General features: G+C 46.1%; 1 protein-coding gene across 1 annotated transcript in view; it reads right to left on the bottom strand.

The window, feature by feature from the left end:
- PACRGL (parkin coregulated like) overlaps nt 1-14,944 on the bottom strand; it is a 51,557-nt gene that overhangs the window by 25,300 nt on the left and 11,313 nt on the right. Inside the window, exons 2-3 of the mRNA XM_083161414.1 lie at nt 5,906-6,054; nt 3,925-3,992 (exon numbers count right to left, since the gene is read on the bottom strand). Coding sequence (XP_083017540.1) covers nt 3,925-3,992; nt 5,906-6,037 — 200 coding nt within the window. The 5' untranslated portion in view covers nt 6,038-6,054. The remainder of the gene's footprint in view (nt 1-3,924; nt 3,993-5,905; nt 6,055-14,944) is intronic.

The raw sequence follows: 14,944 nt of genomic DNA on the forward strand, positions 1-14,944 counted from the left end.
GACTGCTCATCTTCTTCCCTACACCTCAGCTGTATTGTGTACTAAGTGCTGCTATTACCTGTGCTCATTTCAACCACTGACTGCGTGCCCCTGGTAACATGCAGACTGCTCCTCTGCTTCCCTACACCTCAGCTGTATTGTGTACTAAGTGCTGCTGTTACCTGTGCTCATTTCTACCACTGACTACGTGCCCCTGGTAACATGCAGACTGCTCCTCTGCTTCCCTACACCTCAGCTGTATTGTGTACTAAGTGCTGCTGTTACCTGTGCTCATTTCTACCACCGACTGCTCATCTGCTTCCCTACACCTCAGCTGTATTGTGTACTAAGTGCTGCTATTACCTGTGCTCATTTCAACCACTGACTGCGTGCCCCTGGTAACATGCAGACTGCTCCTCTGCTTCCCTACACCTCAGCTGTATTGTGTACTAAGTGCTGCTGTTACCTGTGCTCATTTCTACCACCGACTGCTCATCTTCTTCCCTACACCTCAGCTGTATTGTGTACTAAGTGCTGCTATTACCTGTGCTCATTTCAACCACTGACTGCGTGCCCCTGGTAACATGCAGACTGCTCCTCTGCTTCCCTACATCTCAGCTGTATTGTGTACTAAGTGCTGCTGTTACCTGTGCTCAATTCTACCACTAACTACGTGCCCCTGGTAACATGCAGACTGCTCCTCTGCTTCCCTACACCTCAGCTGTATTGTGTACTAAGTGCTGCTGTTACCTGTGCTCATTTCTACCACTGACTACGTGCCCCTGGTAACATGCAGACTGCTCCTCTGCTTCCCTACACCTCAGCTGTATTGTGTACTAAGTGCTGCTGTTACCTGTGCTCATTTCTACCACCGACTGCTCATCTGCTTCCCTACACCTCAGCTGTATTGTGTACTAAGTGCTGCTGTTACCTGTGCTCATTTCTACCACCGACTGCGTGCCCCTGGTAACATGCAGACTGTTCCTCTGCTACCCTACATCTCAGCTGTATTGTGTACTAAGTGCTGCTGTTACCTGTGCTCATTTCTACCACTGACTGTGTGCCCCTGGTAACATGCAGACTGCTCCTCTGCTTCCCTACACCTCAGCTGTATTGTGTACTAAGTGCTGCTGTTACCTGTGCGCATTTCTACCACCGACTGCTCATCTGCTTCCCTACACCTCAGCTGTATTGTGTACTAAGTGCTGCTATTACCTGTGCTCATTTCAACCACTGACTGCGTGCCCCTGGTAACATGCAGACTGCTCCTCTGCTTCCCTACATCTCAGCTGTATTGTGTACTAAGTGCTGCTGTTACCTGTGCTCATTTCTACCACTGACTACGTGCCCCTGGTAACATGCAGACTGCTCCTCTGGTTCCCTACACCTCAGCTGTATTGTGTACTAAGTGCTGCTGTTACCTGTGCTCATTTCTACCACTGACTATGTGCCCCTGGTAACATGCAGACTGCTCCTCTGCTTCCCTACACCTCAGCTGTATTGTGTACTAAGTGCTGCTGTTACCTGTGCTCATTTCTACCACTGACTACGTGCCCCATGTAACATGCAGACTGCTCCTCTGCTTCCCTACACCTCAGCTGTATTGTGTACTAAGTGCTGCTGTTACCTGTGCTCATTTCTACCACCGACTGCTCATCTTCTTCCCTACACCTCAGCTGTATTGTGTACTAAGTGCTGCTATTACCTGTGCTCATTTCAACCACTGACTGCGTGCCCCTGGTAACATGCAGACTGCTCCTCTGCTTCCCTACATCTCAGCTGTATTGTGTACTAAGTGCTGCTGTTACCTGTGCTCAATTCTACCACTGACTACGTGCCCCTGGTAACATGCAGACTGCTCCTCTGCTTCCCTACACCTCAGCTGTATTGTGTACTAAGTGCTGCTGTTACCTGTGCTCATTTCTACCACTGACTACGTGCCCCTGGTAACATGCAGACTGCTCCTCTGCTTCCCTACACCTCAGCTGTATTGTGTACTAAGTGCTGCTGTTACCTGTGCTCATTTCTACCACCGACTGCTCATCTGCTTCCCTACACCTCAGCTGTATTGTGTACTAAGTGCTGCTATTACCTGTGCTCATTTCAACCACTGACTGCGTGCCCCTGGTAACATGCAGACTGCTCCTCTGCTTCCCTACATCTCAGCTGTATTGTGTACTAAGTGCTGCATTTACCTGTGCTCATTTCTACCACTAACTATGTGCCCCTGGTAACATGCAGACTGCTCCTCTGCTTCCCTACACCTCAGCTGTATTGTGTACTAAGTGCTGCTGTTACCTGTGCTCATTTCTACCACTGACTACCTGGTAACATGCAGTCTGCTCCTCTGCTTCCCTACACCTCAGCTGTATTGTGCACTAAGAATTGTGCAGCTGTGTCACCTGTGCTCTGTTGTGTTCTTCAGTTACGGTTATGTTTAGTCTTGTGTACCCTGCATTGTTCTAATTATGTGCCCTCTATACGGCGCTGCCAACCACTTGTGGCACCTTATATATAAAATACAACAACAACAACAACAACAACAACAACAGGTAAGTACCAAAATCCCATAGATTATGTTGCATGACTAATTTGGCCATATGGCTTAAATGGGGGAAGGTGCATGTGGACACCTGTAGCTGCTCTACAGAACTGCTCTGTAGATGTAGATTCTTTGCACTGTCCATGAAGTACATATAAGCAAGTGGAGTGAGCTGCTCTATCCTTATGGATTTCTCAAATGGAGATTAGCAAGATAAAGCTCCCAATTCTGCTACTCTTCTAGGGGATATAATGGCAAGAAGAATAGCCAACTTCCAAGACAACCACTTTAGGCAGGCATGTCCAAACTATGGCCTTCCAGCTGTTGTGAAACTACAAGTCCCATCATGACTTGCCACAGTTTTTTCTATTAGGAAATACTTAAACTGTGGCAAAGCATGCTGGGATGTGTAGTTTCACAACAGCTGGAGGGCCACAGTTTGGACATCCCTGACTCAAGGTCTACTTCCTTTTTACAGGCTCACAAGGCAATGCCTGAATAGCTGGCAATACAAGGTAAAAGTCCTGTGGCACTATAGGTTGCCTATATGGTGATTGCATGTGTAAAACACCCTGCAAAGAAAGGTCTTTAGTTTTGGAATAATAGCCAAGCTCTTCTGAAAGTAGACAGAGTGAATACCTGCACCTTCATCAATGATCTTAATGAGAAACCAGCCTGCAGGAAAGAAAGGACTGTGAAGGCAACAGAAAAGAAGAATGCAAAACTTTCTCCTTTTTTTATACCAATTCATTTAAATGTGAAAGTAATTAATTATCAATGTGAAAGTATATCCCTTATATCCATGTATATGGCTGCAGGAACTACATTTAAACCTACTGTAGTATGGCCTTACCTTGTATAGGCAAGCCAGCCCCAGGGAGACTGCAGCGGCGCCCAGCCCCAGGGAGAGGAGACATGCAGAGGGCGGCGGTGAGCAAGAGAGCCCGCCACATGACAGCCTGCCTCTTCTCCTCACCCTCTCCTCTACGGAGGGGACAAAGTTTTTATACTGATAAAAAGTTAACTAGTTAAGTGCCGACACCTCTACCCTTCACTAACCCCACTGTAGGAACTGTCCCCCCAAATTAAGGAAAGAGAAATAGAGTAAAAACTTGATGAGCAAAAAGCACAGCACATACAAATAACAAAAGCAAAAATATTTTTATGACTAGCAGTAATATACGCGGACAAGCCAAGCGTCTGGTGAAGAAATAAATAAAACATATAGCTGGTAATTACTAAGTATAACGGAATGGTAAATCAAAATCGGCAGAGACTGCAGCGCACCTTACAAGTTAGAAACCACCCAGAGTGACATCCTAGTTGCATGCACCGCTAACTGAAAGCATCTATGCTGGTGTTTGGAAAGGATATGTAGGTGAAAGCATGAAATATGAATTTACCTGCAAGGAATCCCTCCTTTAGAGTATATAGCAGCAAAGGCAGAGGGGTAGCGCTGCGGCTCAGCAAACTAAAGCAAAGAGAGACATATTAAAACTCAGTTGACAGGTTCGGGAATGGATTTCAGCAGTCTGACATCTTTTTGAATTGAAAAAAAAAACTGAAAATATGCAGCAAACTGCGGACAGTTTCCTGGAACGTAATAAGGTGATCTGTGTTACAGCAGGTTTTGCTGAGGAGAGGAGAAGAAAAAACACCTCAAATTTAATAAAACAAAAACGTTTAACTGTAAAGATACAAATATCTTGTCATGTATTGCAGATTGTGGGTTATTATATTTTTATTTGTTTTACCACCACTTTTTGGAAGAAATGTCCTATTCAATCGTAAGACAGCATTTTCTTCAGTGCTATGTATGAATTATGGTCTCTTGTAGTCAGCCCGATGGGCTTGATTCAGATTATTGGTGCTATTGATGCTTACACTTCCTGCTTGCATTTGTGATCAGTGCTGCTGCGACACCATTGGCCGCTTCAAGCCAGCTGCCACAATACAAACAGGAAGAGATCAGGAAGTCTCCATCTTCTGAGGGAAATTCTCGCCTTGGCACTAACCCAAAATGGAGCCCGTTCTAGGGAAAAAGAACGTCTGGCACCGACGTCTCAGACCCGTACTACACATGTGCAAAGCACAGAACACCGGTACTTTGCACTATGTGCCGCATCTTTAAACACCTGAAACAGGCCCATTGCTCATTCCTTGGCTGGCTTTCTCTATACCTGGGGTAGCCAACCCTAGTCCTCGAGAGCTACCAACAGTGCATGTTTTGCAGGTCTCCTCAAAGAAACACAAGTGAGCTAATTAGCTCCATCTGTGTATCTTTTAAAATGTGTCAGTGACTAATGAGTGCAGCTGTGCAGCAGCTAGGTTGTCTGGAAAATGTGAACTGTTGGTAGCTCTCGAGGGCTAGGGTTGGCTACCACTGCTCTATACCTCATGGCTCTTTTGCTGTGCAGGCCGGAGAAGTCCCATGTTTCAGAGATCACAGCACAGAGAACAAGACGCTTACTCCCAGGTAGCTATGATTCCAGGAGAATAGTGTCTTTTCATCACATATCACACAAAGCAGACTTGTAACACAGAGCTATATTGTAGAGAAGAGTATCTCCCCAGGACCCCTAACAGGTAATGTTTTCCAATTCACCTGTGTGTTTGTTAGGATAAAATGTATCTCTGCACCAGCTAGGTAGAGTCGAAATGATTGTTAGGGTCTGAGAAACAATGATGTAGGCATATATGTCTCTCACTATTATGATCTTTGCCAGTAAATGGTCATCCATTTCCTCTCGTATAGTAGGGATAACATGTGCCAGGCAGAGGAAAAGGTAACATGTACAGTACATGGGATGAAAGAGTATACCTGGGACAGGATTCAGAAATAATCTGATCTATGAGATAACTGTAATATCGCTTTCACATCGCAGGGTAGCACCGGGACTTTGAAACGGTTCAGTCCCGGTGCGACCCTGCATTTTGCGCTGTTCAGATTGCTTCAGCGAACCGGCAATATTGCCTGTTCGCTTATGTCATGAGGGGACAGGGGAGGAGGCAGCGCTCCAAGTACTGCCACCTCCATAGTGTGAATCGGAAACGGGTCGCTCAACCCAATTAACCCATTCACACTGCAAAGCAACATGGCAACGAACCATCCTTTTTTACCGGTTCGGATTGCCATGTTGATACCGGTTTTCTGGACCTGGTAAGCCATTTCACATAGCACCAATTATCGTGTCAAACCGGCAAGAACCTGGTAATTAAGTGCAACGTGAAAGGGGTACAAATCACTGAGTCACTGTAATGGCAGCTTCCCCTTATACTACAACTGTTTGCAACAAAACAGTTAAACTAGAAAGAAGTAATTACAGTAAATGTCACATTACAGCAGCTCCCAGTACACCGAGTGGAGAACATAAAGCTACTTGCCGGGTCTATGGTCTTGGGATTGAGCTTGTCGCTTGGCTTTGCACGGCCCCCGCTGGTGGCTCCTGCAGATGCAGACGATGCAGGAGACGGAGTGCTTTTGTTTCTGGAATGACCTCTAGAGCTTGCAGACATTGTAGGACCGGAAGGTTCTAGGCACAATAAAGGGATTTTTGTAAGAACTTACCGTTCGAATCCCTTTCTCTGATATGGTCCTGGTGACACTGGGATGTAGGAGGGTCCGAAGGAGCCAGGCACCTATCCTAAAGCTTTAGAGGGTAGGCTCCTCCCCTACTGCATCCCTGGACTCTTCAGTTCAATCTTTCAAAGCCACTGGAATACATTAACTCAGTACAAACGCCTGCACATATTATATGCACATTTTATAACAGAAACTGTTAACTTTTAACCATTTTAACATGAACATCATGAACTTCTGGCATACTTACTGAGCGTAAGGGAGGGATCGCTGTGTCACCAGGACCATATCAGAGAAAGGGATTCGAACGGTAAGTTCTTACAAAAATCCCTTTTTCTCTTTCAATGGTCCTGGTGACACAGCTCAACACTGGGACGTTCCAGAGCCGGTCCTTTGGGAGGGTACGCTCAGGTCTGCAGCTCTCAGCACTGCTCGCCCGAATGATGCGTCCTCCGACGCGAACTCATGGAATCTATAGAATTTGGCAAATGTGTGAACAGATGACCAAGTGGCAGCTCTGCAAACCTGCTCAGCTGTGGCCCCATGTCGGACCGCCCAAGAGGTGGCAACTGACCTGGTGGTATGCGCATTTATTCTGGCCGGTACAGGCCTACCCACTTTGGTGTATGCAAATGCTATCACAGAACGCAACCACCTAGCAATGGTCTGCTTAGATGCAGGCCAACCAATTTTATGTACGTCATACAGTACCAATAAAGTGTCAGTTTTCCTAACACTCTTCACTCTGTCCACATATATGCGTAAGGCACGCACAACATCCAAAGTCTTCAACTTGTCCCTTTTCTTGGAACCCTCTGGGGGTTGAAACACAGGTAGAACTATCTCCTGATTTAAATGGAAGGCAGAGACTACCTTCGGTAAAAATTGCGGCACTGTTCTCAGAACAGCCCTGTCATCGTGAAAAATTAAGAAGGGAGATTTGCATGACAAAGCTCCCAGCTCTGACACCCTTTTAGCAGATGCTACTGCTAACAAAAACACTAGCTTCCACGTGAGAAACTTAAAGTCAACCGACCTTAAAGGTTCAAAAGGTGCCTTCTGAAGGCAATCCAAAACCAGTGACAGATCCCAAGGTGCTACTGGTTGCTTATAAGGGGGTTTCAGTCTGGATACCCCTTGTAAAAAGGTTTGAATCTCCGGTAAAATGACAATTCTTTTTTGAAAATAGATGGACAAGGCCGAAATCTGCACCTTCAACGACTGAAGGCTTAGGCCCGAAGAAAACCCATCTTGTAGAAAATCTAACATTTTTGATAATTTGAAGTGAGATGTGTGAGCTTTTTGCCTCTCACACCATCTAATATAAGTCTTCCAGACTCTATAATAATTTGCCGAAGAAACAGCTTTTCTGGCTTTTATCATAGTCTGCACTACTGCATCAGAAAATCCTTTCTTTTTTAAAATGGCGGTTTTAATAACCAAGCCGTCAAAATCAATCGATCGGAATCCAGGTGATTGAATGGGCCTTGTCTTAACAAGTCTGGTCTCAGAGGTAGACGCCATGAATCCACTGATAACCTCTGAAGCCTCGAGTACCAAGACCTCCTTGGCCAATCTGGGGCCACAAGGATCACCGGAACCTTCTGGTCCTGTACCCTTTTCAACAGTCTCGCTAACATTGGAACTGGAGGGAATGCATAAAGAAGGTCTCCCTGCCAATGAGTAGTAATGGCATCCACTGCCTCTGCTAGCGGATCTCTCGTTCTGGCATAGAACCTGGGCACCTGATGGTTGAACCTGGATGCCATTAGGTCCAAATCCGGAGTTCCCCACCTTGCCGTGATCTGGTGAAACACCTGAGGATGTAGGCTCCATTCTCCTTCCTTGAGCTCCTCCCTGCTCAGGAAGTCTGCTTCTATATTCTCCACTCCTGGAATGAATATAGCCGATACGGCAGGAACATTCTGTTCCGCCCATAGGAAGATTCTGGACACCTCCCACATGGCCAATCTGCTGCGTGTACCTCCCTGATGATTCAGATACGCCACAGCTGTGGCATTGTCGGTCTGAATCCTCAAGGGGAGGTTCCTTAACCTGTCTCCCGCCAAGGAAATCACTTTCCAGACAGCTCTCAGCTCCAAGATGTTGATTGGTAACACTGATTCGTCTGCCGTCCACAGGCCCTGCAGCCTGAGATCCAGGGCTACTGCCCCCCAGCCCCTGAGACTGGCATCGGTAGTTACTACCAACCAGTCCCAGGTCTGTAATGACCGACCCCACTGAAGGGAATCTACCTCTGTCCACCATTTCAAGGAGTCCCGAGTGTCCGCGGACAGCACTATCAACTCCGTCTTCATGGTCAAAGTGTTTCCTGACCAGGCTGACAAAATGTTCCAATGGAATACTCGTGAGTGGAACCTGGCAAATTGAAGCGTTTCGAATGACGCCACCATTTTCCCCAGGAGTTTGAGGCACCTCCACACTGACAAGCTCGGAGCTCTGAGAATCTCCTGAACTAGAGTGACCAGGTCCCTGGCCTTTATCTCCGGGAGAAATACCCGATGGAGATGGGTATCCAGTATGACTCCCAAGAACTGGATCCTCTGTGATGGTACCAACTGAGATTTTTGTAAGTTTAAAATCCAGCCGTGAGCCTGCAAAAAATTGATGGCCTCTTTCAAGTGACTTTGAAGCAGGGTTGCTGACTCTGCCTTGAACAGGAGATCGTCCAAATAGGGTATTACTTGTGATTCCCCTGAGCCTCAGCACTGCCGCCATCACTGACATTATCTTTGTAAATACCCTTGGCGCGGTTGCTAGCCCAAAGGGTAACGCCCGGAACTGTAAATGCAGGTCTCTTATGGCAAATCTCAACAGCGTCTGATGTTCCGGGTGAATGGGAACATGCAGATATGCGTCTTGGACATCCATGGACGCCAGAAATTCTCCCTGGTCAAAGACTCCATTTTGAAATGGTCTACCCATAGGTGAACATTTAAGGACTTCAAATTTAGTATTGGTCTGAAAGACCCGTCTGGTTTGGGCACCAGGAACAGCGTGGAGTAGAATCCTTTCTTCCACTCTGCCCTGGGAACCGGAATTACCACCCCTTTTTCCAAAAGGGAATGAGCCGCTCTCATCAGAGCTGTGCGCAGGAGCGCCTGCTTTGGTATGGGTGTGGGGATGAACCTCTTCGGAGGCCGCCCTCTGAAAAGGATTTTGTAACCCTGGGTAATGATCTCTAAGACCCAGGAATCCTGGTCTAGAGAAGCCCAAGCGTCCCTGAAGTGTGTGAGACGCCCCCCCACCTTTATCCCTGCCGGGCTTATCCCCAGGCAGTCATGCGGAGGGTTTATCCTCTCCTTTAGAGGCAGGCTTCTTATGGAAAGAGCCAAACTTGGACCTTTGAGATTTGCCCCTGGAGGTCTGAAACTTTCCCCTGAACGATTGTCCCCGAAAGGATGCACCACCTCTAGGGGAGGGCCGAAAGGACGGCCTAAAAGCAGCGAATCTGGATGACTGCTTTGTTGAGGAGGCCGGCAGAAAAGTACTCTTGCCGCCTGTGGCTTGTTTTATAATCTCCTCAAGCTCAGAACCAAAAAGTAACTTTCCCTTGAAAGCTAACAATTCTAGGGCCTTTTTGGACTCATTGTCCGCTTCCCAGGCCTTAAGCCAGAGCACTCTCCTGGCATTAATAGAGACTGTGGACACTCTGGTAGCCATTTTAAGAGCTTCCTCTTCTGCTTCCACCGCATATTCTGCAGCGGCCTTAATCTTTTCTGCTACCAGCAAAGCACCAGGGTCAGCCTGCAGCATGGTGCATAACTCACCAGCCCACTCTATAATGGCCTTAGAGACCCAGGCTGAAGCAATAAGGGGACGCAGGGTAAACCCCACCCCTTCAAAAATAGCTTTGAGGTTTCCCTCGAGCTTTTTATCCACAGAATCCTTAAAAGCTGCACCACCCTGTACAGGCAATACCGTAGCTTTTGATAAACGTGCCACTGAAGCATCCACAACAGGCACCTTTTCCCAGAGTTCAGAATGAGACTCCGGCATGGGGTACAGACTAAGGAATCTCTTAGGCATCTGTAGCCTCTTATCTGGGGTTTTCCAAGCCCCTTCCAATAGTTCCTGTAACCCCTCATCTGAGGGAAAAGTAACAGCCTCCTTCCGCTGTCGCTTAAAAACACCCTTAACAGGGGTCTTATCCTCAACAGACAGTTTTAACGCCTGTTTTACAGCTACAATGAGATCCTCTATACCAGCAGCAGAGGTCTCTTCAAAATCATCACCCTGGTCCCAGGGTGTGTCAGTATACTCTCCTTCCTCCTCCTCTACCACATTAGGCATAGCATAAGACCTTTTAGGGGTCCCTGCAACATCATCCATTTTGTCCAGTATTTCACTGAATCTGTTGATCCCCTTAGCAGTATCCTGCATCACCTGAATAAGCGCAGGATCTGCCTGGGTAAGAGGCAAGGAGCCAGACGACTGCTGAGATGATGGCATAGGTCTCTGTGATTCTACCAGCACATCACTCTGCCTGTCCAGAAGCTGCACCAAAGCGTTTACAGACCTGCCTAGGGCACTGGCCCACGCAGGTTCACTCTGCTCTGCCCTATGGTGTTCACTGCCCATGGGTCTCACATCAGCGCAAGTAATACATAAGCCCCCCTTGGCCATCTGCTCAGGGACAAACTTTTGTGTGCAAACATTGCACGCGCTCAGTGCACTAAGGGCTCCCTCCCCCAAAACCACAGCCTGATGCTCAGACATGATGCAAGTGAAAAATATATATATCTCAATATACACAGTGCAAACAATTGTACAAGCGCTTATACAAAGTCAATGCACCCAGTCACTTAGCTGTCTGTAGGTTTCAACTGCGGGGAAGCGATGCCCAGGAAATCCAAGTCACTCTGCCAGGATCAATTAGCCAGCTCAGCTCCGCTGCAAGCGTTCTGAAAGGCGCCAAAGTCAGAGTGAAGGAAGAGACCAAAAGTCCCTGCTGCTGCGGGGTCCGTGACCTTTTGGCGCCAACCACCCCCAGCTAGCCGCTCCTTAGGTAGGATTTCCTTGTTCCAGTGTCTCCCCCTCAAATGGGGACCACTTGGAACATGCCTGTCACAGCGCTGCTGTCCTCTCAGTCAGGAGCTCAGCGTGTAAGCTCCGCATAAAATGGCCGCCGCCATCACGGAGCGCCTGTCCCCCATGATCCCCACCTAACTGTGGAGCCGGTTTCAGGATGCTCCGGAGCCCAGGCAGCCTCATAAAAGAGGCTAAAAGCGCTGCACAGGGAGGCCAGACAGCGTCTACCCTGTGCACAGAGAGCTGACAGGACGCGCTTCTGTCAGCTCCTGCTGCGCTAGCAGTGTGAGGATTCACTATGAGAATCCTCACACTGTGCCTACCTAGCTAGGGTAATAGTTAATAAAATAATAAAAAATCCCCTAACTACTCTATTTCTTCGGCTGCTCCCGCAGCCCTTTAGAATAGCACCCACTCCAGTGGGCACCTAACACGAACTGAAGAGTCCAGGGATGCAGTAGGGGAGGAGCCTACCCTCTAAAGCTTTAGGATAGGTGCCTGGCTCCTTCGGACCCTCCTACATCCCAGTGTTGAGCTGTGTCACCAGGACCATTGAAAGAGAAAATGTGATGATTACTATAAGGCAATGAATCACGTACATACATTGTATTCCAATTATTTTATAGAATAAGAGACAGATGTACTAATCTTGAAAAGTGATACAATGGAGAGTGATAAACCACCAACCAATCAGCTCCTTTCTGCTATGTTACAGGCTGTGTTTGAAAAATGACAGATAGGAGCTGATTGGTTTTATCAATCTCCATTTTATCACTTTTCATGGCTTAGTACATCTCGCTCTATGTGCCAATAACTAATTGGGGGAGGGGGAGAGGGCACGAAAAGACGGTTTATTAATTCTCTGCCTTGGATATTTCCTCCTTAACCCTTTGAGTGCCAGTGGCACGCATTTGTTAAATAAATAAAAAAATGTCATGTAAAAAAAATAGATATTTCCTATATAAGGTAAACACTTCAGGTCATTACAATGAATAATATTTGCTTGCCAATTTTCTTACATATTTTTTAAAATAATTTTGGCACTGAAAGGGTTAATCTCCTCTTGGAGTGGGGTATGTTCTTGTTCATTTGCCCCATTTTTAACAACCTATGATTTGTCCCTGTGATCTATTTGTTCTTTTATAGCCTTTCACCCCATATTGCTCCAGTGCGATTACTTTTCCCTGGAGACTCCGATTACATACAGTCATATTTAGGTTATCTAGGTTTTGGGACCCTGTAGATAATGTTACTCACCTGACGTTCTGTACCTTATACCTGTGTCCTTTCTCTGTTAGACCTCTCACTTTTTGTATAACCCTAATTAGTCCTTGCACATGGAACTCCTGTGTTGTACACAACAAATGTTTTTTGGGCCTTTTCCAATGTTAGTGCTCATTCTAGCACCATGCCCCTTTCAAAACCAGTGCAGTTCCTCTTCCCTGTCTGGGGGTGTCGCTCTCTGCTTTGGTGCTCCTAGTAGTCTGGTCTGTATCGAGATACAGGCCACAATGTGATAGAGACACCACAGCAGACAGCGACACCCCAGGCAGGATAGAGGAACTGCACAAGTTTTGAAAGGTGCAGGGTGCTAGAATGAACACTAACAATGACATTCTCATCTACCTGTATACACACATTTTTTATTTTCGGGCCTCTCAGATACGTAATTTAGACTAATGTATTATTTATTGATATGCATACCATTATCTCATCTTTGCAGTATTCTAGGTATTGATTGCAATAATAGATCCTGCTCAGATTACCTTTCTGGTATTTTTTCAGTATCCGTTTATGGGGAATATTTACTAAGATGGGTGATCTATTTCACATGGGATGTTGCTATGGGCAACTAATCAGAATCCACTTATTTATTTAGCTCCTTCTAGAAGATAAAATACAGAATCTGATTGATTGCCCATAGCAACATCCCATCTGAAATAGAACTCCAATCTTAGTAAAGTTTTCACATTTTATGTTGTATTATAATAGCACGCAGTTCATTCTCAGAAAGTGGGGTGCACCAGTAGCTTCCATCCTTTCTGTTATGGCTTGGAAAATGAGGATGTTAGAGGCATTGTATCACAATGTCAGTATGTGCTGCATGCTTGCCATTTTTAGTTCCTCCTCCTGGGCGGGATGTACTAAACAAATGCAGTAAACACCCTGTTTCCTGGCTCCTCCTGGCAGAGCTCCGCTGTGGGGGTTACACCAGCTCTAGCTATGGGCTTCTCGTTGCAGCGCTGCTGTGTGAGGGATCAGACATAGATCCCTCCCAGAATGCCCCGCGGCCACCAGCTACTCTGCGCATGCGCAGTTGGACTTCCCCAAGGAAGTTCAGGTAGCGGCAGGGATCACAAAGGGCAGCTCTTATCGGCAGAGCTGCCCTTTGCATATGTTAGTACATATGAGATAAGCATCTGCACGATGGGCCGCGGGATGTCCGCTGCTGCTTAATCGATCCTGCTCCCTGTCTGCTACACAAGTATTTGATTTCATCCAAGTCTGCCGGCAGTTTGGTGATGCGCTATAGTGCTGCGCGAGTGATCTTCAGGCTCCGATGTGATGCTCACAGGACCGCACATCGCATCTGATGTCAAACACATGTGATTTTGACACTTTTCATCCGATTTCTTGCCAGAATTAGATGAAAAGTGACCAAATCATTGTGGAATCGCCCTAGGGCACAGGTTCTCAAACCCCACACAGTGCATGTCCCTCTCAGGACCCCACACAGTGCATGTTTTGCAGGTCTCCTCACAGAATCACAAGTGAAATAATTAGCTCCACCTGTGGATCTTTTAAACTGTCTCAGTCAGTAATGAGTGCACCTGTCGGGTGACCTGGAAAACATGAATTGTGTGGGGTCCTGAGGACTGAGTTTGAGAACCACTGCCCTAGGGTATTGGCACCTTAACCCCTTCCTGACAGAGCCAGTTTTTGCGTTCCTGACAGAGCCCTTTTTTTCAAATCTGACATGTCTCACTTAAGTGGGGATAACTTTTTTTTGCTTTTACTTATCCCAGTGGTTTTGAGATTGTTTTTTCGTGACACATTGTACTTCAAATTAGTGGTAAATTTGGGTCGATACAGTCTGTGTTTTTTTGTGAAAAATACCAAAATATCGTGAAAAAATTGAAAATTTAGCGATTTGCAAAATGTTAAATTTTCTGCTTGTGAGACAAATAATCTTACCACTCAAAATAGTGAATAACTAACATAGACCATATGTCTACTTTATGTTGACATCATATTTCAACTTCCTTTTAATTTTTTGGGACACTAGGAGGCTTACAATATGAATAGCAAATTCTCAAATTTTCAAGAAAATTTCAAACACTGATTTTTTTAGGGACCAGTTCAGTTCTGATGTGACTTTGAGGGACTTGTATGTGAGACACCCCCATAAATGATGCCATTTCAAAAACTGCACCCCTCACAGTATTCAAAACAGCATTTTGGAAGTTTGTTAACCCTTTAGGTGTTTCACAGGAATTAAAACAAAGTGTAGGTGAAATTTCAAAATTTCTTTTTTTTTGCAGATTTGCAATTTTAATACATTTTTATAAGGAACACAGTACATTTTACTAGAGAAATGTGACTAAAAATTGATTCCCCCAATTCTTTTGTTTTCATAAATATCCTATATGTGGCCCTAGTGTGCACGGTGACCAAACCACAGGCTTCATAATAGAGGGAGCACCTACTTGATTTTGGAGCCTCCTTTTTATGAGATTATTTTTTAGGCACCATGTAGGTTTCAAGGCACCATAAGATGCTAAAAGTTAGGA

This window comes from Crinia signifera, chromosome 1 (genome assembly GCF_055691185.1).
Source record: "Crinia signifera chromosome 1, ASM5569118v1, whole genome shotgun sequence".
NCBI lineage: Eukaryota > Metazoa > Chordata > Amphibia > Anura > Myobatrachidae > Crinia > Crinia signifera.